Source organism: Aythya ferina (assembly GCF_964211825.1).
Source record: "Aythya ferina genome assembly, chromosome: Z".
Taxonomy (NCBI): Eukaryota; Metazoa; Chordata; class Aves; order Anseriformes; family Anatidae; genus Aythya; species Aythya ferina.
This window is the reverse complement of record NC_140299.1, coordinates 84342346-84369487: the sequence shown is the minus strand read 5'-3', so window position 1 is coordinate 84369487 and position 27142 is coordinate 84342346. Positions and strand designations below refer to the sequence as shown.

The 27142-nt window shown below is 41.2% G+C and overlaps 1 protein-coding gene across 10 annotated transcripts in view; it reads right to left on the bottom strand.

The window, feature by feature from the left end:
• The window catches only part of CAST (calpastatin), a 62338-nt gene extending 35397 nt beyond the window's left edge, over positions 1 to 26941 (bottom strand). For 4 of the 10 annotated variants that reach the window (XM_084504240.1, XM_084504243.1, XM_084504244.1 and 1 more), the window contains exons 1-3: positions 26807 to 26941; positions 21438 to 21500; positions 14547 to 14618 (exon numbers count right to left, since the gene is read on the bottom strand). In XM_084504240.1, coding sequence (XP_084360366.1) covers positions 14547 to 14618; positions 21438 to 21500; positions 26807 to 26839 — 168 coding nt within the window. In that variant the 5' untranslated portion in view covers positions 26840 to 26941. Of the gene's footprint in view, positions 1 to 8966; positions 9061 to 14546; positions 14619 to 21437; positions 21501 to 26515; positions 26765 to 26806 lie in introns of those variants that run through there. The other 6 variants (XM_084504245.1, XM_084504241.1, XM_084504246.1 and 3 more) reach the window with 6 other exon arrangements.
• Positions 26942 to 27142: the final 201 nt, after the last annotated feature.

Genomic DNA, 27142 nt, shown 5'->3' with positions numbered 1-27142 from the left:
TACTGCGCAGCCTTTAAAAGAACAGCCTGACTCCCACAAGTCCTTTCTGGGTGATGACTCCTCACGGTGGCATGTTCTGGTTTTCCTCTGCTGAGGGCCGCCTGCCTCAGCCCACAACAGGCAACCGGGAAGTGCTGCAAGAGCTGCGGGCTGACGGTGGGGCTGCGGAGCGGGTGAAGCTGTCTGCCAAAGCAGCACACGAAGGCAGGCCAGGCCAGGCTGGGAGGTAAATATTAACGTGCTGCCTAGCAACTGGCACAAAAACTGCCTGACGCACAGCTCCCGGACACCTCAGCACGGCACGCCCTGCTCATGCGAAAGGATGGCGAGCGCCTGCCACCACTGGTGCCAGAGCAGCCCTGTCCAAAACAAACAGGAAAGGTTGAACAGCCCAATAGATAGGCACGAGCGAGGAGAGCTGGAGCTGCCCTCGGGGCTGGGGGGCAACAGCAGGAAAGGCGCACACACGCCCTGTCAGAAAAAGCAGTTTTTCTTGCGCTGTTGCAGACACAGAGCGCAGAGCCTGCAGCAGATGGAAAATGAGCATCAGCCATCAGCACTGACAATGGATTTTCCTGCGGCTGCACCCGTGTGGGTCCTGCCCCAGTACCTGGGGTGAGGGGGGCTGCCAGGTGCTCCCTGCTTGGGGGACGGCTGCTGCATGGCTCCCAAAGCACCCAGAGTGGGTTGGGGGAGGACGTGAAGTCCACAGCAAATGCAGGGAAGTCACCATCAGGGAGTGGATGGAGATGGTTCCCCCCCGCAGCCAGCTGGCCGCCAGAGAGCCCAGCAGCCACTATCACTGGAGCTCCAAAACCAATCCGCCAAATTAACAGGACAGACTTTATGCTGCTGTTGAAAGAGAACAGTGTCGAAAGTGAGAAAGCAGGTGGTAAACCCGGAAGAAAAAAAGCCTGTCAAAAACTTATCTCGTGTCACTATGCATGTTCCAGAGACATGGAAGTACAAGTGAAGGCAAAGAGAGGAATGGTGACAAACATCAGAAGAAAATAACTAACTATTCAGGGAATTGAATGTAGATGTCTTTTGGAAAAACAAAACAGCAGGTGAAAAATCCATGACAGGTCTCAGGTACTACAAGCTAGAAATCATTGAAACTGCACCACACACAATGGAGCAACAGCTACTGTCAGCTGAAGCTATTAATTTTGGAAAAACACACAGAAGATTCCTCAGGCTGCAAACAGCTGTTGCTTAGCCCTTAAAAGGTACCATCAAGTCACAACTTACCAGCCAGCTAACTCAGAAATGGAAGAGATGCTGAAAATATTTACCAAACAACCAATACACAAACACCTAGACAAAATGAGAAAAAGAATCAAAAAAGAACGCATGCAAAACCTATCTAACACTACATACATTCAAACATGGAAAAAAGCATAATGAATAAGAGAATCTCCATAGGACATGCTGACTACTACTTTTCACAGTACCCTGGATGTTATTTTCTTGGTTGAAACAGGGAGATAAGTGTGCAGGGCTAGCTAACAAACGTGCACTCAGCCAGGGAGAAGGTGGGGAGGGGAGGAAGGAGGCCCCAGCACAGCTCCTGGAGTATCTCTGATAGGCTGCTCTCAGATTGAAGATCAGATGCAACAACAAAAAAAGAAAAGGAATTGAACAACAAAGGACATGCAGGCAGCACTAATAAGAAAAACCTGCAATTTTACAGTGCCACAATTTGAGATACTATTGCCTGAAGAAACTAAGGAGAATCACGATAAAATCTGTAACCATTATATTACAAACACAAATGTAAAATACAGGAATAAGTTTCCATCTTTTCAGCTTAAACTTCTCTGAGACAAGTAATAGGATCAGCTTGACTAACACACTCCAGCACAAATGACACATAGATTTGAGGACAAGTTTTGGGGGAAAAACTGAAAAACTGAGTGTGAGGGCTGTGCATGTCACAGGAAAAGGATGATGGGGATGATGGAACCTGACATTTTGTCCTCTGGTAAGAGCCAAGTAAATGGGAAAGCAAGAACCTGACTTACTGTTAGAGCAAAGAACATCTCAAGTTAAAGATCAAAGACTTTTCTTCTGCAAACAGTCACTGCACAGCCATGGGTACCAAGACAAACCTGTCATTTCCAGCCCTGAAGCCTTTGGACCAGCTTATGTCCATGTTTGCTTGGTCATCCAGCTGTGCTTGGCCTAGGATAGAAGGCTGAAGAGCTACTTGAGTACCCTCTTGGACTTACACGCCTCTCATACATATGAATTGGGACTATTTCTTGGGCTTAGAGGTAACAAAATTTTCATTATTTCAATGTTATTAACTTACAGGATATATCATGGGGGGAAAAACCAGCCTACGCAACAGAACAGTAATACATAAATATGTTTCAACTGAATGTGTAAATGTAAACTGCCTCTGGTTACTTTAATTAAAGCTGTGCAATACAGGCAAAAAATTGGTCTGATTGAAGATTTTTTGTTTATGTGAATGGGTCTGTTTCCAACTCACAGCATGTGTGAGACATGCAACAAATGCTGTTTGAAGAACTGCAAAAAAGTAATGAGTTATTTCACTGAAATGTAAAATGCCATTTGAGTAGTTACAGGTTAACTCTTTCCACCCTGAGATGTACCAGAAGCCTTTTACCAGACAGGAGGTAGGCCATGAGTGGCATTTATAGGCCATTAGTGCATTTAACGATGCATTTCATAACAATGCAAGCAAGACAACATACAATCTTCCACATACTTTCATGCCAAAGAATCAGTATTACAGTCTGTGGCATGAACACAATTCCATTCATTTTCCATATACCAAGGGGAGCTGCAAGATGTGATCTGAGCTAAAATCTGCATAATTCTGTGTGTGCATATTTCTGTCTCATATGTGTGAGTGATTAAAGCTACACTGTAGCTAATACAGGCAATGATTTAACATTGGGGAAAAATGTAGCACTGAGATGGCCTCTTTATAGATACTGTTAAGAATGTAATTGATACAATAGCTGATTTAAAAGTTACAAACTTGAATGCTGCTGTGGCATTTCCCATCCCAAGTAATTCTGAAGATATCCAATTATTCTGTAATTACTGTTCTTACAGAGAAACAGTTTCACTATTAAGTTACTATGAAAAACAACATCTGTTCAATAGAAGGAAAAAAAAACCCACACCTGAGATCGGTATTTCCTTCTCAGATCTCAGGCTCTCAGTTAATATTGCAGAGGTTTAATATTAAAAACTTATTAATAATATGGAATAGCAGGATATAGGCTCCCAGTTAGTACCTGCATATTACCAAGTCTACAGTATGTTTACACAAAACACGCCTACTCTATATGATATATATACAAACTATGCTGTCCTGTTGTGATGAGTTTCTTCACTGAAGTAATCAGCATACTTTCCTTTATAAACAATTTGCGTTGGAACTTCTAAGGACTTACATTATTATGTGTAACTAACAGCATGGCTCTTTCACTTATAAAGCCTATTATCACTGCTGAAATGTGTAACATGCAGTTTTAGTGAATAATGTCTACTTTCCATGACATTTCAAAAGGGAATAAAAAAAAAAGTACAGTCCTTAAAGACAGTTGTTTGTACTTTTTTTTTTTTCCTGTTGCCATATTTTAATGTAATGTAAAGTTATTTACTAATGTTGGTAGACAATACTAAATTCATTAAAGCCCTGACTCAGCAAAGCCCCTCCACCTTTGCACTTGATACCATAAAGCAAAGCAAGCAAAACAGGATTCAAGCTTGCAAGCATTATGATTCATTTGAATAGGCAGTTTGAAAAATTCAAACAGGAAAGCATGAATTCCACAATATGCATTGTTTTAAATACTCATCTTAGGAAATAACCACCATTTCTAGGGATGCGTCCTGTGCTTTTAACATTCATAAAGTCAGTACATGTGAATACAATCTAAAAGTCTGTAAAAACTATTACCAGTAAATACCTTCGTTTACAAAACCTGACAAAGAGAACAGGAAAAATATTTTGAAGGCCCCATTTAAAAAAAAAAAAAAAAAAAAGTCAGGAAAAGCCCACACTGCTAAAGACCACTGAAATAGATTTGCTCTTTTCAAATGTGCATTCACAGTTCAGAGCAAACATGAAGAATAAACTGAAGTACAGCTAAAATATGTTTACCTGCAGAATCATGAAGAAACCTCAGCAGGTACAATTGCTGGGCGTTGAGCTGAAACAGCACTACAGCTTGCTGGAGGTGAAGGGAGCACAAGCACACCACCAGGAGAAGATCTTGTGTGCAAGGAGGTGACGGGTGAAGCCATTGGCAAAGACACATCTGGACTTCTCTGGATGATGGCACGACCACTCCAGAAGAGGATTTTCTACCTGATGACCTTCAGACTCCATACATACTGCCCTCCTACACAATATCAGTACTGATAACAAGCACTAGGATTATGTCTGTACTTCTCTTCCAACTCAGCTGTAAAGATCAGAGAGAAAACCCACCAAAGACCAGCAGTAACACTGTCTCCCTGCAAAAACTGCATTGAAAAGATGATCCTCATTACTGTTGTGGAAGAGACTAACCCTGAAATTTCATTCATTCTGCATTCTGGGAATAAATATTTGCAGCAAATATGAATAGAGCAAAAGCAACCATCATTTAGAAATGTTAAAAGAGCATAGAGAAAATGAATAAATCCATTTTCTCATGAAACAAAGACATGAAAAATGTTTAAAGACACTTGTCTGAACGAAGAAATGGAAGAACTGAATAGCTCGTGGTTGTTTTTTTTTGTGGTGTTTGTTTGTTTGTTTTTTTTTTCTTTTCTTTTTTCTTTTCCCAGAGCCTCAAGTGGTGCTAAATTTATTGAGGAACACAGGGCATTCAGCCAGTCAAGTTTCGTAACACAGACTCACACCTCTTGTTTTCTTGCATACTAGAACAATATTTAGGCCATTTTAGCACAGAAAAGAAACTTGGCAATACTTAACCACTATATTTTGATGCATCAGCTAAAGCTGATTAACCATACTACTCTGACTTAGAGTAACAGGTTCCATGTAAGCAGTGTTTTTTGAGATAATCTACTCATATTTGAGTTTGGTCACACAAAATAAAGTGTTATCAAGGACAATCTCTGAATGAAGTTAGAAATATATTTACACCAAAGTGAAATACAAGGCTTTGTACCACCTAGACATTGATCAGTCAAACCATCTTTGAGTTAGGTGACTGTTATGAGATTTCAGCAACCTATGTCAAACCCAAAGCTTCATACTGGTATGATTTTTTATTATTTTAACATCACTCTTAAGACTCCAAAACAGCTTACACTTCAACAAAAAACAACCCAAAGAAGTGAATGCCAACCAACTTTAGAACATTCTTGTGCCATTTGACTCTTCTTAAGCTTCCTACACCTCATTTTATACTTACTCATATGCAGGAAGTTAATATACAGAAAAATTCAGAACTACCCCACAGGTAAGAGGAAATGACCACTTATTTGTTAATATCTCCTACTATGTCTAATATTTTCCACATTTTGTTGTTGTTGTTGTTTACCTGTTTTGGAAGTAGAAGAAAATAGTTTGCTAGTCAGTCATAGAACATGCAAGGTACCTAAACATGAAGAATCTTAACATGCACACAGTTTGATCCGTGGGCAAAAGATTCCTGATCTGGAAAGAAAGCCAGTATGTACCTAGTGTTCTGAATACAGAACACAGCTTTAATATCACAGTCTGTGATATTAAACATTAATGCTTAAAAACCTTTAAATGGAGTTAAAAGCACAGACTGCAACACAGTTCATCTTTTGAATCTAGATCATACCCCTCCATCACCAGGCTTTGTTTCATTGGAAAGGTTCTCCCAGTCAAAGCATGAGGCAAGTAAAAAGCATTTTGCTTTCATGCTTACTGTTCACTGCTGAAGATGTTCATTTTGTTGTAATTTTGATAGTGAACTTGGTAGTTTCACTATATCCCAGAATGGGTTACCTGACATGAAAGTGCCATCGGCTATGCATGTAGAAATAATCGAAAAGCCACTTTTTTGAATCCCACGTGAAACTCCCCATTGGACATATAGAAGTGTCATGAAAAGAGGTTTGACATCAAAAATTTGTTTTTATACTCCCCATTTCAATTTCTTAAAATGTGCTCCTCAGTTATCTGTCTTTGGATAACTCCTGTTTCCATCACAGTAACTTCTACAAGTTGGCACATACAGGAATTTTATTTCCATTCAGTCATATTCAAGTATGAGAAGCAGTGTGTCAATACTGTCAGCACTCTTCTCAGGTTCCCACTCTGCACAAGGGAGTACTGCATTACAGTAAAGTACATACTCATCACGGTAGCAGAGCTCTCCTTTTTCATAGGTAGCTCAAAATCCCTCTTCTCAGCTTTACGTTTTAATATACAGTGTTGTCCTGCAAAGAGTTAATAGTTAGCTGTAAACATTGTGGCAGTTTCTGTAAATGGTTTTACACAGCAGAATGTTCCACAGCTATCTGCAGCAGCAAATGGAAGGCTGATAAGAAAACACTAGGAAAACAAGCTATGTGGTGCCAGCCACATGCCACACAGAGCTGCTGAGTTCAGCTAGGATTTGTGTCACTTGGTGTGCAGTATGACCCAGGGATTGTATGCAAAGCCTTGCCTCGGGATGGCAGGAATAGAAACTGAATTACAAACTGAGACATCAGTCTTTAAAATGTTGGGGTTAAAAAGTTAAAATTTTTATCTAAAAGAGGACTTCATCATACAACTACAGACCTCCAAGATTATGAGTGTGACTAGTTTTATTACAATAATCAGACTAGACAATACTCATAATGGCCAGCTAGTGGTCACAAGAACTACTGAGAGATACTGAATTAGAGATTTATTTTTTTTCACCCTCAGGATTCAGAACAAAAATACTACTAACAAAGCTATATGAAGTGATACATGCATTGCCACAAGGGTATTTGCTGCCCACATGATTGGAAAAATAAGACAGTAGAACAAACAAAAATCACCTGAACAAGAAACTATAGATTTTTGCTCTCAAAATATCATATAAAAGTAACACTGCCTAACCTTCATGTAGGCATTGTTCAAAAAAAAAGTAAAAACTCAACATTGATTCACTATTCCTACTTAAAAGTAGCCATACTGAGGCATTTATTGTTCCAGAATGGGCTCTGAATTCAAGCACATAAAAAACTGCTTCATAATGGTCCTGTGCATGCTCTGTAGGAATAAGAACATTACTGCTCAATTGAAAAATCTAAAATTTCCATCTCCATTTCATCCTGTCATATGTCATTCAGGTTACATTCCTGGGGATTAAAATTTTTAGCACTTCTAAGAAGCAATGCATAAAGATTATTTCTTCCAGGGTCAGTAAGGCTTCTGAGCCTTGAAGAGCTCCTGAGGAGTTAGTTCACAAGGCTACAAACTTCCCTGCCTTCCTATTAGATTTTTCCTTTTGCAGAAGACAATATGGACAAAGTCACAACCTTATTCAAGTCCAGGTTCTTCTCGCTCAAGAAAACAAGAACAGAAATGAAGATGACACACTGAGGATTGGCTTACTGACAAAAGTGGTTCCTTTACTTTCTGGAGATGGGGGTTTCCATTTGTGTTTCTCCTCCACACCCATTTCCAGTCCTTCAAGATCCACCACCTAAATGCAACACAGCTTTGCTCCCAGATTTCAAACTGGGAGTGTCCACCTGGGGAGCAAAGTTACAGCAATAGCTCTGCAAGACAACACTAGCAGAACGAATCATCTGTGAGACAAACCCTTCTGGAAGTCTAAGATCAGGACAAGGCTTTTCTGGCTAGTTCTCTGTGTCTGTCATACTTAACCACTCCCTTAAAAACAGAAACAAAAAAGGCAGCATTTTATTTAACAGGCTGACAGTAACAACTACTCTGGAAAACGACTTATAAAAAAAGCTATCCAGCATGTTTTATCTTAAATAAAAATGCAAGAATGACAAAACTACTCATGAAAAAAATATAATTTAAAGAACGGAGGGTCTCTGCAATGTTTGAGAACTTTGTGTCATTTACATTGTTTTCGCTTTCTCCAGAGGCAAAAAAAGAAGGAGGGATGATACTAACACTCATGTTTCACATTAGAAACTAGATCCTGTTTTCTGTATTTGTTTTCAGACCAAACATAAAACATTCATGACTATGGATCAGAAGATTCATTTTGCAGTAGGTCTGATCAAGCACTGGCATAACAGAAGCAACACCTACCTAATTTCTACTAGTACAGAAACAACAGTAACATACAATTTAGTAAAAGACATTTTTGTTTCCCATATGGTTTTATATATCTGAAATTTTAGCATGATTTAGGTATAACGATCACTTGTTGTCAAGGTGGTGTTGACACCTAAACATACTTTGCCCAAGAAATAGCTCTTACAGGTCACCACACCCTGACTATGCAACGTTCTGTATGTGCTGTGGGCATAGCAAGCTCTACATTTATGTGCCAAAAAAATTATACGGGGTTCTGAGGTGAGGACAGCATAGGCTGAAAGCAATGCAAAATAACAACAACAAAAAACTAAAACCAACAACAACAACATAGCCTCAACATAGTAAATACAGGACAACTCAAATAATACTTAAAGAGTCAGCTCTTTCTCATCTCGCTCCTATTCCAGATTCTGCTATGTCATGTAAACCACTTCTTGTATCACTCACAACACACACATTCTTAAAGAGTTAGCATCTAAAAAGACTGCTGGCAACACGTAAAATTATTTTAACAAGCCAATTCTCTACAGACAGACAGCTCTTCAAGCCTGCAGATGAAAGGATCACGTCAGAAGCCCTGGAAGTCAGCAGCAAGTCTAATTTGAGCCCACAAAATTCACGGAAGAGAGAGACGGAAAAAAGGAGAAGTACAACGAGAATGCGACTTAACCCAAAGCAGGGGGTAACATGAAGTAAAAGCCAGTAAGAACAGCTAGCTTACTTGGTACGGGTGGGCCTTCTGCTCCCAGCACGAGCGTCCCAGTGAGGCTGTTCTCTCACCAGTGCCCGGCAGGCTGTGGTTTCAGTTTTCACAGCACCAGCCAAGCCCTCTCAGAGGCTGTGTGCTGGCTGGCAGGGCCGCGCCTGCTGCCGTCGGCGTGCGGGGCGGGCAAGGCAGGCACTGCCTTGCTACCCAGCAAGTGATCAGATAGCAAGGCAGACACGCCGCTGCAGGACCGGTGCCCGTGGCACAGGGAGGGCCACCCCAGCCCTGCTCTGGCTGCAGAGGAACCCCTGGAGGTGGCAGGAGCCATCTCCCCAGCAGGCACGGCCAGGCCAGGGGCATGAGGCCTGTGCGAAGGGTGCAGCTCTCGGTGGGGTCACCGTCAGCTCCCAGAGAGGAGCCTTCATCCTGCGCCCGCTGAGAGGTGGCACGGGTGCTGAGGGAAGAAACCCACCCACCCCCCTAAACGAGACCGACACTTACTGTGGGTTTGGGGGCCAGCACCTCCCTGCACTGCGATAGGCTACATGGGGAGCCAGGGTAAATAACTAGTTTCACTCAGATGAAATCAGATGGCTGCACCAGCTAAAGCCACTGGAACTGGACTGATTAAGACCACTATTTTGACCAAAAAAATCCAAAACATTAATTCAGAAGTTAAAAGGCAGTACTTGAAGCTTTTTGAAATACCGAAAGTGACCTGCTCTTAAGCTATTTTTTTGGTATAGAATCAAATTCTCAACACACATGATCTGGAAGTCTTTTTATTTGCGTATATTTAAATAAAAAGACTTCACACTACTAACATCATTTTTTCATAATAGCTTCAATGCCTTTTACCTCAATGGAACAAAAAACAAAACCCATCTCAAGAAGGGAAGTAGAGGGAGAACACCCAAGGATATGACACAGGCTGATGAGGAAAATACACTGTTTTGCTCAGTTAAGTATAGACATTTTTGCTTTTGATCATATTATTAATTTTATATCCTTGCAGAGCATTACAAGTTGTAGTTTTTGTAGGTGTAACTGTCCAGATCAGAGGCTTCTTTTATGGTCCTACTTTTCAAAAGTGACAATTACTTTTGCTGACCAAAGCTTCATGCTATAGCTTTACATGAAGCCAGCTCTTCCACACAGTTTGTATTCACACGTTTTCCATTTTTTAATGTTGTGGTCCATTTTCAGCATGCCTCTGCTACTGAGAAAACCAGTGCTGTCATCCACACTGACACAGTTCTCATGCTTTTCAAATACAAGGTAACCATTGGTAAAACCGTGAGAGCAACTTGTAGAAGACACCCCAGTGTTGCAAAGCACTCATAATTTGAGTATCTCTGCAATCAGCTGCTCTAAGGGCAATATGAAACTGAAGATTGTAGATCTTTTTTGGAATAACCCCAAAATTTAGAGATGACCATCTGACCCTTTTTCACCGTTTTACTGGCAACACAGTCAGGAATAAATTTGCACATTTCTTTGGACCTGCCGTATCAGTACTGCAACTTCAAATGTCCACTACTCCGAAATGTCTTTCTTCACAACAGCGGGTTTGTGCAAAGTTCCCAGAAATAGGAATTTAGTGGCAATTAAATAAGGTACATAGCAAATAATAATAATAAAAGAAATAATCTCAGCAAATACAACAGTAGTAGGAATCACTTTTCACTATAGTCTTGATTATCAGACTTCTGAGAGAATTTCCAGTCTACTGCAGCAATAGCACAGCCTTTGTTCAACGATGTTTAGATACTATTCTTTTTCTTGCTCTCCTGTATGTTGCACAAAAAATAAGATTGAATCCCTTACAAAATAGTGTTAATTTGGATGATAACTGGAAGTAAGTCAGCTTAAAGTTCTTACATTGTTAAGATCAAGAGGATTCCTCTGAATATATTCAAGATCAGCCAAGTCTGAAATAAAAATACATGATGCATTCCCAATGTTGTTGAATTCTGCTAGCATCGCTTTAATAAACTGTCCATGGAACTAACATGGACAGTCACGCACACTTCACTAAACTACTGATGCCAGCAACAAAAAGAAAAGAAGTTTCACTGAGTTCACTAAGAGCAATACCAAAAAGTCCTTACACAAAAAAAAAAAAAAAAAACAACTGTAAAGCCTACTTGATATCAGTATAGTTATCTCACAAGAACACAAAGATCCAAGAAGGACAGCTTGATTGAGCTGTACTCAAATATTAGGGTCTTCTGGCTATGACTGAATGCTAAGCTAGAACTTGGCATTCCTGCTGGTGATAGAATTTTAAAAAGAAAATGTGAAAGACCATAAAAGAAAATACACCAGTGCTGGTAAGGCACCTTTGGAACTGGAAGGACATTAGTTCAGTTTTTCCTCTTCGCTATCGCCTGTTAATAATTTTGCAGTGACCTCCTGGTTTGCACACCTTTGCAGCAAAGGAATACATGGAAGAAGCTGCTCACCAGCAACCAGCAAGTATTAACAACCTTAACTGAGTCTTTATTTTTCCCCTCAAATTATCTGACAGGGTTCTGCAGAAAGCATATGCTTACTGAAGATACCTTGGTACAATACAACAGCCGAACAGAACTTTACATCAAAACCAGAAGAAAGGCTTGCTATAGTTTATTCCTAAACAAAGAGTGAAGAGCTTCAAAATGTCATAGAGAACAGCAAATCCACACAGATACAAGAGAAAGGAGTAGAGAGGCAGCACTTCTTCCTTCCCCCACATGAAGGCACAGGCAACCAACTACAACCTGAATAAGAAGACACTGAGCATATGCTGTTGAGTAAATACTGGCTGCAATGACAGCAGCTTAAGAGCAGAACAATAAAGAACGCAGGGATAAACGCATAGCGCTAAGAATGGCAGGTTAGATACACAGAAAATGAATCCAGACAGATGAACACTTACTCTTAGGAGTGGTTTGCATTACAAGGTGCAGACACAGGAAAATTAAACTACCCAGGTATTAGCCAGGCATTAAACAAGTGTCTTGTGGCATTAAACAAGGCTCCTGTGTCTTTAAAATTGGAAACAGAAAACCCAAGCAGAACAAAAGCCAGCTGTTACTACTTACTTACTAACAGGCAAGGAATCAGGCCATAATATAGAAACAAAAAAAAAAACAAACAAACAAAAAAAAACAATCTGTTCTGTTTACAGTAAGTAATTCCACCATAGGGTAAGAGTAGATTAAAAGGCTGAACAGCTGCAGCAGCTCTCACTCACTCTCCCCATCTCCCTCATCCCCTCCCTAATTCATCTTGGACAATGTACATTAATGAGAAGTATTACTGACCAACAAAACAATTAGGATAATTAAGAAATCCCAAGAGATTTCACATTTAGGACACATTTAAGCTACAGCTGGGGGTAAGGTAGGAAGGGAAAAGAAGCAGCAGCAATCACAAAGTTGTCAGAAAATATGCTGGAATGCTCTTGATTTCATTAAAGGAGTTGATCTAGTTTTGTAGCAAAATAGAAAAGGTTGCCTTGCCTTTGAAATGAATATTTCCTTTTCTGTAAAATCCATGTAAAAAATCCCGACACAATGTTTCTTTTGAATAGGTATTTTTAAAGACACTGTGGAAAAGAATACATCTAGCCAAATGCTATTTAACAACAACAAAAAAAAACATAAAGAAGTCACATAAACTACATGAACAGAACAATTAATTGGCCATGTTCTGTATTAAATAATACTGTAGGATGTCAGGAAGCTGTAAAAATTAAAAGATACAGTTAAAATAAAGTGTAGTCTAACTGAAGAAAGGTAGTCATGGCCCACTGTGAAGTAAAAAGCTTAAATTTAAAATAGCCATTGATTAAGAGTCAATTATGATAGCACGAGGCAAATATTTTTCCAGTACATAATCTTCACAAACGAATATTTTGGAACATCTCAAAAACCAGAGGAGCATACAGTACTGAAGAAAATACATAGCCTAAGATGTCATAAGCTAATAACATAAAGCAATATCTGGCAATTGCTTTTAGCCACTTTTTTTCAGTATACTATTTTCCAGTTATTTCTCTCAATAGGATCACAGGAATTGTACCATACACATTTGCTGTAGAAGATATGCTTACAACAGAAATAAAACAAAAAGAGAAACAAATACATAAATGCTAGTTAGCAAATCAGATGTGAGCTTTCATGAAATTATGCAGCAGCAACTGTTATTCAGAAAGATTACTTTTTGCAGAATCCTGGAATGGTTTGGGTTGGAAGGGATCTTACAAGTCCAACCCCCAAGTCCCACCCCCCTACCATGGACAAGGACACCTCCCACTAGATCAGGTTGCTCAATGCCCCATCCAGCCTACCCTTGAGCACTTCCAGGGATGGGGCACGCACAGCTCCTCTGGGCAGCCTATGGCAGTGCCTCACCATCATCAGAGGGAAGATTTTCCTTCTCATATCTAATTTAAACCCATCCTCTTTTAGTTTAAAGCCATTACCCCTTGTCCTATCCCCACACTCCCTGACAAAGAGTCGCGCCCCAGCTTTGCTGTACCCCCTTTGGGTACTGGCAGGCTGGTATGTATGATCTCCTCATAGATTCCTCTTATCAAGGCTAAACAACCCAGAAACAGTCCCTCTCTGTAGAGCTATCACATGAACTACTACACTGAAAAAGGTACTGGCAAGCTAAGATGAACAGAAAGAAAATCAGCAAAAATGCCTGGATACCTTAAGTGATAGACAAAAGTGCTGCAAGGATATAAATGCTGTTGTCCCTTTCTTATGTTGCTGCTTATTGAATAGAGGGAAATAATTATTTAGGTAGCATAGCAGTGTCTTTTGTGAGAATTATTTTTTTAAAAAAAGTATTGATTAAGAAAATGGAAAATGCTGTTCAAATACTAGCTGCAGAAATACTTGCTGCTGATGATATAAATCAAAAGATGGGACAGCTGCAGGTATGGAATATGCACCTAACTGTGACAACACCAACTACAGCCATCAGTTCACGTGTGACCACCATCAAAAAATGTTTTCTCAACTCCCTGTTTGAACATTTTGCAAGACCTCATCATGTTTAAGAAAGCCTGCTTCTCTTCATGGAGTACCAACTGCACTCCAATATGTCATTCATCTTTATAATGTTCCTTATATTAAGTTCCTGAACAACTGAACTGCTCCACTGGCTACGAAAGCAAAGAAAGTTATCAGTTTTTTGATTTTTTCTATTCCTGCTGAATAAAAAGAATCCAAACACATGAACAGTACTTAGGAGTGGGAAAAAAGAATCCTAGCCCCATGGTCAAATGAAGTTTGCCACTGATATCAACAGGACTGGATTTTTTATTTTTTTTTTTAAAGTAACTACGAAACTAGCTAAGCATACTTAAAAGGGAAGGCACTTTCCAAGTCTATTTTCTCAAACATCTAATACCTGCCTTTTGCTGACTTGCATTCCTCTCTTATTTTCATTCACTACAATTTCTAGCAAGACACCAAAATCATCTCTTAGTGATGCTAAATGCTGGCAAACAAACCGTTTTCCATCCCAGTGCAGGGGATGAACTAACATCATACTCTCTTCATTTTTCAAATAGACCATTTAGTCACTATGCATTACCTTGACAGTAGAACGTGCTCCGCTTGTCTGTGTTTTGGGGGGCTGAGTGACATTAGCACTAGTTGAACTCTTCTGCAAAATAAATGAAAGGAACATAATAAACAACAGAAATGTTGATGAAGAAAAAGGAAAGCCAAGTAAAACTGTAGACTCAAAAATAGTATTAAAAATTAAATACTAAAAAAATGTCCATCACTACATTTTAAAAAGGTAAGTCATCCAAACAGTAAGTTATGTATCTTTAATTCATATAGACTTATTTCAGATGGCTTTGACCAGCACAGAATAGGCTGAGTATTCTAGTACTGTTTCATAGAATAAACCTAAGTCTGTGCTATTTCCTGTGGCAGAGCAACTCATTTTAACAAAGAGTTAAACCAACAGTAGCCATATATACAAGCAGGGACAACTTATGAGTAAGACTTTAATGACAAGTATCAATTAAAATAAGATGGGTATGCTACCACTGTACAGAAATAACTTGAATAGCAACACTGAAGGTTGATATTATACCTCAGGCAGGGAAGTTGAGAGACGTGAGAGCAAAACAATGGCGTTCCTAGCTAATTAATAAACTTGCAACAGAAACAAAATAGGACATCCCCTTTGAACCTCCATTTTTGCATTAATGCAGGACTGTTATTTAGCAAGGACCCCTAAGTACTGCTGGAACAACTCAGCAACTGCCTATGTCATACATAGTAAAGACTGGAAGAATCGGTCATTAGTAATTAACACAGCAAAAAACATAAGGTCTTTGGAGGCAGCAGATGGGTAAGACTTTGCCATTTTCTCTGACAAGTGGAAACTCAAGATCACACTGATTATTCCCTACAGGAGAGAAGTCTGCAGAACGATGGCTCAGAGATCCTACTGGCAAACTTGCATTCAAATTCAGAAACACACTTTCCAAATGATCCTACAATAGCTACTGCAACAGACTGTAGTCTCAGAGTCTTTTGTACTAAGGTTATTTCCATGTCACGTTCTCCTTGTAATTTAGCTCCAAAAATACAGGAAAGCATCTCACATAAATAAAGCTGCACATTCCTCTGTCAACCTCCAGTCAGAGCCTGGGGCAGAGGGCTGTATTTTGTGGCCATTTACATAGACTAACATCACAAAAATCTGGATCAACTCTACAGACCCTGACATGCAGGAGGATATTTACCTTAAAGATCCCATGCTTAGTACTGGTCATGCTGAAAACAACACCCAAGTAGGACTTCACAGTGTGTCACAAAAAAAAAAAACACAAGAGCAACAGTGACTTCCCCCCTTAAAAGGGTGCAAGGACGTGGCTGCCTCTCCCAGCAGCTCTGGCCAGGACCTTGCCTGCCCAGCTGCAGGCGCCCAGTACAGACCAGTGGGTGGTCCCGCCCCTCACTCCAGTAGATGACTCCACAGACCAGGCGTACCTACAGATGCTCTCAAAAAGGTCTTCTGAAGAAGAGCAGACATCTAAAGAGCAACCAGGATTCTGGGTATGTCTTCAGAACCACAGTTCTCTATTTGCACCTGAAACTCAGCTGGAATTGCAGTCCTTGCCTTGGGACATCATGGTTTGTGGTGTTCAGAACAGGAAAATAAGCTGTATTTTCTGCTGTTGAATAAGAAAGGCTACCTGGAGATAAGCTACATGGAATATATACCACACCACCAGATTTCTATCCTCTGCTGAATACTGAACATGAAAGGTTGAGTAATACTTGTTAGTTCCCAACGTCATCTTTCAAAACCAACCTCTTTGCTATCTACCCCTTAAGACATTTCTAAAAGGAGACAAAAATGGCAACATCAAACTAGTAGGTTTATCCTTCTAGGCTTATTAAAATAATGACTGTACGTGGGAAGGATACCGGGAAGCACAACGCTTCCAGGCACACCAGCTCCTATGCCCTTTGTCGCCAAAACCATCAATGCTTTTCCCATCCTCTCCCCCTCCTTGAGGCAGGAGAGTATTTTTTTTTTCCTGTGGCAGTCTCAGACCCAAGTCAGCTACGGAATCACCTTGCAGGTGTACTCAGGCCTCATTTCCAACATGGCAACAACACACCTAGCAAATTATCAAAGCACACCTTCTTTCCAAAACAAATTAGAAGAATCAGCAGCCTGTACAGGGCTGTGTATGAAGGAATGAAGCTGTGGCATACAGATACTTACAGATACTTATTCTTCATTATTTGCAGCAGATTCAAAAAAAAAGCCGTAACACTGATTCTGTTCTGAAACAATCTTAATTGCCCCATGTTTAATAAAGCAGAGATGAAATACATATCCCTTTGATATGCAAATTTTCCCATACAAATGTAGTTTTCTTTTATGACAAAATCATCACAGGAGGAAAGAATATGCAATCTCTGTCCAGGAAATGCTTTTAACAACCCTGAGCCTACAATTCAGCCTACAACTTTCAATCTTTGATTCATAACTTACATGAGCAAAAACCACTATATTTCTTCCTAGGGTGAGAGGAATCTCGCATCATAACAGCTCTAAAGTAATACCAAAACTTAACTGGAGTAATTTGATTTTTTAACTACTTTTTGCATATTAACCACAGGGAGAAAAAAAAAAAAAAAAAAAAAAAAAAAAACACAGCAGAAAAGAAAAAAAGAGCAGAAAAAAAAAACAGGCAAACAAATCAGTACTTTATTCCCCCAAATCACTCCACTTCTCTGCATAGGATTGATCAGAAATACCTTATTCCCCTTGGGCCCCCAGACAGCCCTGAGGTTCAGTGCTGGGCGGAGTGTCAACCTTCTGAGGGCACTTAAAGGCAGGCACTCCTCTCACCAAAAGGAGGTGGTGGCACCTAGCTTCCCTCTGGGATCCACTGAAGAGCCACACCTCCCCATGGAGAGACCACCTTCTCCCATTAACCATTACTCAAGGAACAGAGAGATCTCAACTACAGTGGCTTCTAAAATATGAACACATCTGTAACAGTACATAAATGTAACTTAATATATATATATATATATATATATATATTTTGTGCTAAGTGAAGAAGAATGAATTTAAACACGTGGCGTATGTTTTGTCTACACTGTTGAAAGCATTGCTTGAGATGGCAGGATGTGTTAGAAAGAGATCATCTCACACCGTCTCTGTTAAAATATTCCCACACTCTAAGCTGGGGCCTCAAATTCCTAAAACATATGACTTTTTTCCTTTTAATACTTCATTTTTACATTGAGACAGCAGTGCTGCACAGACTAGAAATTTAGACTGATAGAGAAGCTCACCGTGGTATTTCACTCTACAACAGCAAGACAACAGCTCTTTCCAGGTTTTGTGCAGTTAATAACACAAGAACGAGCCTATTCAAAACAGAGCATTTCAACCACAATTGCACACAATGGTAGTGTTTGGTTTACATCAAAGTTGTAAATTATGTAGTGAAGTACACTTCAGCCTAAATATTTTTAAAATAACAGAACTTAATTTTTCCAAAGTTAGCTAATCTGAATCACAGGCAGCTGAATTTAAACTTACTGCCTTTATTCTTTCTACAAGTATTGCTGCACTTAATGCCCACACTTCAAAGTTATCTATCATGCCTTATGTCCAAGTATAATTAAAAGAAAAGCTCCATACAGTATCTAACACAAATTGTCTCACCATGAACCCTGCAAATGTAACCGAACTGCACATCACTTTGGAATGCGTTGTAGCAGTTTAGGACAGGATTAGGACTTGTGCTGGAATCAGATTAGCCCAGCTTCCCATAAAAAGAGTTTCCCTCTTTTGCTAACCCTTCACCTCCACTAGCAGCCCTGGCAATACTGAACATAGTGTTCAGCAGCATGACAGCGTGTTACAGGGAGTTGCATGGTCACAAGACCTGCCTTGCTGAGTTTGGCCAAAGCTTCACACAACCCATTTCCCTCTCTCTAGCAGTAGCCAACAGTGTGTACAAAAGAAAACAAAAACAGTGATGTAAAAATAGGTCAGACATATGCAGATAGACCTTATAAATGCATTCTCAGAGAACAGACTCAATGTATGTCCCAGTGATTTTAACTGCAGTGTATTTTATAAACTTTCCTGGGCTTCTCTGCAGTGAATTTGTCCAATCTTCCCTTGAATTGTATCTTCTAGCATCCAAAAACTGATACAGCACTAATACCCTGACTGCATACAAGATCCAAAGTGATGTGAAACTGGTGGAAAAGCACATGCAAAGTGAAGATGATATCAAGAGGTAAACTACACCAGTTGCCTTTCACTTGCTAAAACTTCACATCCAAAACTGCAAACGGCTTGAAACATCAAGAGGAAAGGAGAAGAAAGGAAAGTTGCTATACACTTTGCAATGGCATGATGCAAATTGTAATGATCATTTCTTTTATGCCAATTTCTACCACTGCAAGCAATGAAAACATTTCATTAAAGCTGATTTAGATTCTCAAGTGTCTGATTCTCTCAGAATGCAAATTTCACAAATTAAAGGTTCCGAAAAGCAAGATATAAAGAGTTCAGGAATATGCCCTGTGACTTGAATCTTTGTCCGTGAACAGTGCCCAACACAACCACTACACATGAATACATTGACTTTGGACTACGTTGATAAAGAGATACCTAAAGAAGAGATATCTCCTTTCACTTACTTATTCTAACACACCTGAACTTTCCAGCTCTGTCCCTTCAGCAAGTCTTTTGTGTATTTGTACAAGACACTGTATACAGCTATACATTCTATACTTCATTGCTAGACTGACAAATTATGCGTATTTCAACCTAAAGCTGACCAATTCCATGGTAAGCAGATTGCCTTCATCTTGACCTGAAGCTTGAGTAGCACTACTGAAACGAGGCAACTGAATGTCAGTAAGAAGGTGTCTTTCCTTTGATAATGTACACAGAATAAAGAGACAGACAAGATCAATCCTTCCAAGTGGAACATTGCCCTGTAGAGCAGGAAATCATAGTCTTATCCTTACCAAATAGTTTCATCATATTTCTCTACCTGCTAGACAAAATAGCACCGAATATTAGTGCAAACAACATACTTCCAAGTAACCATCATTGGCTGCCATGTAGGAGTTTCAAGTAAAATGGGCATGTTGCTCTAAGGCCACATCTTAGTTTTTATTTTCAGAAATGAAACAGACTACATTTAGCATGGACCCTTGGGAAGGACCAAGCTTAGCTACTTCCCAGGCAAGACAGACATCAAGCAGAATGCAAGTTGCTGGAAACAGACACTTAATTCACTTCCTCACTGTTTCTTCCTGTCAGTCTGTTGGCATGCATTATCTGTGTGAATCCAGCATCAGCCTCTTCAGTGCAGTAGAAAATGGATTGTAAAAGATTAATTTGTAGGGGAGTAGACGCAGCCTACTGCCGCCAGCTAGGCTACTGACACCATGCAGGAAGAAAAGCAGGATCCATATTTCACTGATCTTATGTTCATGGCTTTCCCTTTGAGCTTTGAGGAAACTGTTTAGTACTAGTAGCTATACTAGTACTGCTTGCGCCAGCCTAGTACATGCTGACCTGGTTTCTCTTCTCTCCTACCGAGCAGTAGGATAGCCTTAAGTAAGGCAATTCTAACCCTGTGTCTCAACACCACCTCTCTGTGCAAGAACATGTCTTACCGAAGTAGGTTTCCATGTACAGTAAATCTGCTGAGCTTTTCTCAGTCTACTTTTAAGCCACCAAGAAGGAAGGGCTTCAGTAGGCTTCAGAAGAAAGGCTATTCTACACCTTGACAATACTCATTTTGAATTCTCCTTGATGTTATGGCTAACTAGCGTCTCCTATTCAAACCAGCGTCAGACCTTTGAAGACTTCATTTTCAAAGCCTTACGCATTATCTCTTACTTCTTGAGGACTGCATACTTTAAAAATGTGAAAGACAAGGTCATTTTTTTTTATTAATTTCAGATAAGCAATGAGTAGATGGGCTTTTAAAAGTTTCCCTTTAATATGAATATGAGCTTTTCAAATATCATATCGTTTCCTTACCATTTTTATCCTGTGCATCATTTACACAAGCTCTTCTAGGAGCAAGATGAACAAACTCATTATTCTAATTATGGGCATCCACAGCTATCTACAGACACATCTCTGCTTCAAAAACTGAAGACTACAGGAATATTCTCCATCTTTTAAACAAAAACATTGCGTTGCAAACTCTTGGAAAAATAGCACAAAGGTTCTGAATTGCTACTTCAACTGCATTACCAGCATGACTCACTGTAGCACACTCTCTCTGCATGGCTAACAGCTTTGGAGGCTGCAAGAAGGGTGACCTTGTTCCTAACACTGTCTGCAACCCACACGGGTTCTGCTTTTTAACACTGGCTGGTCAGACTATAAAATCGCCTGCTGTAAACTCAACCTTACAGCCTGTCATAGACTCTTGACCACTAAATATCCATTCCTGAAGAAGCATCTCCAAAAACAAGTATTTTTGGAAAACACAGTACTGAGCACATATTTCCATCAACATATCTTGATTTTGCACATAACGTCAAGGAGATGTGCAAAATTTGTGTATGAATCTTCCCTTTGAAGATAATCCAGTATACGGACAAGGCTGGAAGAGTCACAGTGCACTCTACTTCATCTCTGCTTCTGGACAATGAAAAAGCCAAAACCATCAGATACATACCAAAGTGTGCCTACACTGCAAAACAGACAAATCCAGAGATAATTTCCACTGATATTAGCATGAAGTATTTAGGAAAGGAGAACAGCAAAGAAGTATTTCCATTAGGCTGCTTATCAGCACAAGAAAAAACTACACGTTCATGGAGTTAATTACATGTGACTACAGTCACTAGTTATTTATCTGAAAACTACCACTTCACTATAAATCTGTACCAGAAGAATTGCATTACCAAACTTTTCTTGTCAATATATTTGAACAGTTGAATTTACCTCTGTTTCTGCCTTTTTCTGTCCTGATTTGGAAGAAGCTTCACTTGCCTTTTTGTCACCTTGCTGTAAATAGAGAAAACAGATGTATAAAAATTAAGATCTTAAATTATATTTTCTATGCAGAGAAAGTCCCAAATATCTTAGTGCACGTATGATCACTTTCACCCACCATGATACGACAGAATGGAACACAGTTTCCCTTTCCCTTCTTGCTAATGGACAGGATTTCTAAATGACATGCTATATAACTTCAAGTAAAATCGGTTGAAAAGAAATGACCTTCATGGCAGAACATTTAACAAGACTGTTCCTGTGGAACGTTCAGGAAGATACCACCATTCATAGAATCACTCATTCTTGATTAGCACAGTGCTCTCTGATACTTGCTTCAGTAATGCTGTCAAGTCCCATTGGCTTCAGTAGACCAACACTGCATGTCCCATCATCACCATCCACTCCAACACCTGAACTTTCCTGAGAACCACTCAAATACTCATGATGCCCAGACCTCCTTGCATGGGAGAAATCTGTTACTACAACTTCTAGGATTCATATGTCGGTATATAAAAACTCTGCTACAGTTCAGGCACAGGTGCACGTTAGTTCCTTCTGAATCCTACTGTATCTTACAATCCGTCTAAGACATTAAACTTCTTGTTTTCATCTAAATTGACATGCGATCCCATTTGTTCCCAACATGTGGCAATAGACAAAACAACAGTTTATTCAGCAAGCACATTGTATTCAGAACAAGCTTTACTGTGTGCATCTCTGAAAATGGTGAGTATGGCCCCTCAAAAAAATTCTTTGCTTAATCTCAGAATAAAATCAATGTAAAAAGCAAGATCTTTTCCCTTGAATGTAAGAAGCAAGATTATAAAGCTATTATCTAGTATCTCTGTTAGTATAGCTTCCTGCAGCAACTCAGACATCTGAGAATGAGGATTCACAGCTGTTAGGTTTTGTTATGTAAAGTAACAAAGTAAACAGTAAGTAAACAGTGAAAAGTAACAAAGTAAAGCCACTGAAGTAATGAGTTCCTACACCATTTTCTTCACATGGCTATAGAGAGAAAGTAATGATCGTGTATCTCTGCACTATCTTCAACTGGAATCTATTCAAGCACATCAGCAAAAAGGTTTGGAAAACACTAGAGCTGAATGAACAAATAAAACTAGGAAAAAAAAAAGCACCATGTCTCTTAACTGTTTCTATTTTGATAGCACAAAACAAAAATTTCAGGAATTGTTTTAAACAACCCCTAATAATTCAAGATTTTAAAATAAGTTTGGGCTTCACTTGACAAGTTTTTAAAATTGGAAGTACTACTCTCACACTCCAATTTTGCCTTGTCAGTGGAAAAACAAACCACTTAGGCTGTCTTTTCAGGTTACAGGTGAATTGATTCACAGCCCTATAATAGTGCTTTCAGTACAGGCACAATTAACCTAGTTATCTGCGCTTTTTATTGCTACAGCAAAAGCATGCGACACACACGCAACGTGCACACCCATGAAAGCAATGTCAGTAAGCATGCGTTCACTGACAAAATGGTGACTCCAGAGGCAGCACAGCTGCAAGGCTTGGGACCTAGTTCTGTTGCCCAGCAAAACTTTTTAGGGTAGACTAGGCTCTGTTCCAAAATGGAATGGCATATCATTATAAGATCACAGAATATCCCAGGTTGGAAGGGACCCACAAGGGTCATTGAGTCCAACTCAGGACTCCACACAGGACCACCCCAAACCAAACCCTGTGTCTGAGAGCGCTGCCCAAATGCTTATTGAGCTCAGTGCCGTGACCACGTCCCTGAGGATGGGGCCTGTCCCAGTGCCTAACCACCTCTGGGTGCTGAACCTTTTCCTAACCCCCAGCCTTACCCTCCCCTGTCCCAGCTCCATACCGTCCCCTCGGGTCCTGTCGCTGTCCCCAGAGAGCAGAGCTCAGCGCCTGCTCCCCTCGTGAGGGAGCTGCAGGCCGCCATGAGGCCTCCCCTCAGCCTGCTCTGCTTGGGGCTGAGCAAACCCAGGGACCTCAGCTGCTCCTCATCTTCCCCTCCAGACCCTTCGCCACAGCACATTAGAAGCTGAGTCCACTTGCAGCCCTTACCAACATAGACAACATCCAGCTTGCACACAATTGCGAAAGCATATTGCATGGCATGCTAAACTTCGCTGGCATCTCAGGGGGATCATAACTATTGTCATGGAGGTTGGCCAAGAAAGCAAGCACGCCTTCCTGTACATTGCATGTATTTTGTTGTTTTCATTGGTTTGTTTCCTCAGATTTGAGCACAGCTATAAAAACAGTAACACCGACTCAAGTCGGGAATAATCCTTTTTTTTTTTTTTTTTTTTTTCAATCTATTTTAAACTTTTCAAGTCACAGAAAGCAGGAACCTTATCTAATTCCTACTGAGTACAGCAGACTCTGGGCAGTGACAAATTCCTCCCTAACTCCATTTCCTCATCTTCACACCAAGGAAACCTGTGCCAGATGGGAACACAGCATCAATAAGGCACCAGTCCCTGCACTGCTACAGTGTGTCCCAGCAGCTGGCTGGAGCTCAGAGCATCCCCTCTCAGCTGTCAGAGCTGTTTTCCCACCACCTGACCAGGCTGTCATGTACAGTGGTAGAGGACAGGACAAGGGGACCGGCAGGATTCCCTCAGCCACCCCTCACACAGATCAGCTCCACATCCATGAGGGACACCAGAAGGCTATGTCTAACAACATCTACAATATTGAGGTTTTGACTTAAAATCCGAAAACTGTTTAGTTTAACACTTGGAACAAAGCACATATGGACATAAGCCAACCAAAGTAATTTTTATGCAGTCACTTGGAGTCATGCACTGTGTACATATGAAGTGCTGATGCTCTCCGCCCTCTGATAATCAAACAATGTATGGAATTATTACTTCACTTTCACCTGCCATCCTGAGGAGGTAGCCTAGTTACACACAATTATCTCATATACTTTCTAGGAAGATCACACTGGTTCCTTAAAGAGCTCAGGCTTAAGATATGAGAAGGGACCCTATTTTACAAATTCCCTTCAACAGCTCCTGTCTGTCTGTACTTCCAAGCTTTAAATCTTCTAGCCTATACAAATAAATTAATAAATAAAACAATTTGCTTAGCAAGCTAAGTTGTTCTGGGAAGGTACACATGACTTGCTCCTTTACATCCCCACGTAGGTGAGAGAGATTGCTTTTTCTTTGAGCTTTTTGTCCTTTTTTCCCCTGCTCATCTTTTGTTAAAATGCCAAAGAAATGTATGTACACGGTAAAAAAAATCCATAACCAAACTAGTAGGCAGCAGCAGCTCCTGCTCCACAGTAAGAAAATAGCTAAGATACAACTAAGTTAGATTTTAAATTTAACCAGATGACTTCATAACACTTCCTTATAGTTGTTGGAAAATTAAATTGGTCCAGAATATTTTGCAACTTTACTGCCTGAGGACAACATTCATAATCACAACATCTTTAAAAAAAAAAATCTATGCCAAAATAAATGAAGAAGTAACATAAGCAACAAAGTTTACCCCAAGATCTTCACCATGCTCTACAGTGCACAAAAACATCAGAACACTATTGTTTCGTAGACACACCTTTATCTTCCAACTCAAAGGGCAGTCATAAGCTATAAAGTAACTGACGTAAGCAAAAAGCACCAAGCAAAAAACTGAAGGCATAACTGCATTCTCAGCCTGCACTTGCAAAAATCAGAATTCAGCTAAAGGTCTTGCTTCAAGACATTCCTTCCAAACCCCACGAGTCCCTTTGGTTCAAAGTTGTTGCACAGCATCTCAGAGGTCTGCAGTGACGACACATGCAATAACTGGGTAAGAAGGGAAGTCTACTTGCAACATTCTCAGCTGAAGTCAACTAATTTTGCCTTGTGGGTATTAGAGAAGACAATTGCTTTATGCTGATAGGAATCCGACCCTCGGTTTCAATTAAAGTTGGGAAATAGACATATCTTTGACACTGTTAAGAAAACTGCCAGTTGGAAATGGGTGCATCAGGGAGCTACATTCAAGCATTGAGAAATGAATGGAATGGACAGGTGAAAGATATATGCTCCTTACAGTCATCACATTCTGCTTTACACACACCAACCAGAAAAAAAAAAAAAAAAAAAAAAAAAGGTAAAACAAGCGCTGAATTTCTTATGTGTCTTTTTGTCTCTTTCACTTCTGCTCCACTTCCTTGTCTTTTAGACCATCTTTCAGATGTTAGATTTGCAGGCAGAAACTGCCCTGTGTGACAGGTGTACAGCGGACACGGGTGAACACCAGTCTCACGCAGAGGACAGCCAGCAACGTTCTGGTGCCAGTAGCTGTGAGTGCTGACTTCCCACACAGCACGTGGGGGAGCAGCTTCCCTACCTGAACAAGGCTGGGAAGCAAGGTTGGTAGCAAGGTTGTCCTTGTATCTTTCTGTACCCTGGATTCAACAGCTTTAATGTCCCTGCTGTCCCTTAGTACAGCCACTCCCAAACTTTCCTATTTCTGACCCTCCGTTAGCGTCACCACACTGTCCCGATCTGACTTAACACAAAGAATGACACTTGAAAACATTACTGACCACATAACCGAGCTACTTCGATCAAAGCACAATCAGAACCTAAATTGATTCCTTTTACCTCTTTAAATGTTCAGGAAATAAACTAAACTGGTGTTTTCTGTTTCTAAACTGGTGTTTTCTGTAGAAGTTAGCTTACATGACGCATACTTTCTTTAACACTTTAGCAGAGCGCTGTTTTTTTGTTTGCCACTCCACTGCAAGACCAACTGCTTCCTCATAGGAGCAATAAGTTAAAAGACTTTTTAAAGCAACTACAGGACCCATCGCGCTGACAAACAGTGACCCAAGCTGAGCTCAGCCACACGGAGCCATCAGAGAGCTGCGGCTCAGCTATTCCTGGCACCTCCGTCAGGTACCTGCAGCTCAGAGCGCATTTCCAAAAAAAAAAAAAAAAAAAAAAAAAAAAAAAAAAACAGACGCACTCCCCTCGCCGCTCCCTGCTCCTCCCAGCCCGGCGGCCCCGATCCCGCTGCCCCGCATTTACCATGGCGTACCACCACCGAGCGAAAGCCATGGCGCTGCCGCTGCTCCTCGCCTCGCCTCGCCTCGCCTCGCCCGGGCTCCGCGCCCCGCCCGCCGCCCCCAGCCCGGAGCCCGGAGCCCGGAGCCGCCCGCCCGCGCCCCGCCCGCCGCCGGGCCCCGGGGCAGGGCGGCGGCCGCGGGGCTGGGGAGCGGCCGCGGGCAGCCGGGGAGCCCCGGGGGGGGCAGCGGGCGGGTCGGGGTCGGGGTCCGGCCCCGCGGCTGCCCCCTACCCCGCCGCCCCCTCCCCACTCACCGCCGCGGCGCCCTTGGGCCCCGGCTGCGACATGTCGGCGCTCGGCGAAGCCCGGCCCGCCTCTTCCTCCCCCTTTGGGCGGTGGCGGCGGGGGGCTCCGGCCGCCCCGGGGCGGGACGGGGCGGTGTGGACAGGCTCTGGGGGTGGTTTTTGGGGAGGGATCGCTGGGAGGGTGTTGTGGCCGCGGGGGGGGGGGGTGTTGCTCGCCCTCCTGGGCGCCGTTAACGCCCGCCCCGGGGGCTTGAGTCGCCGGCACTCGAGGCTCGGACCCACCGCCCTCCCCCGGCCACCAGCCTGACAGAAATAATCTCAGACTGCCCAGAAACACGGTGCCCA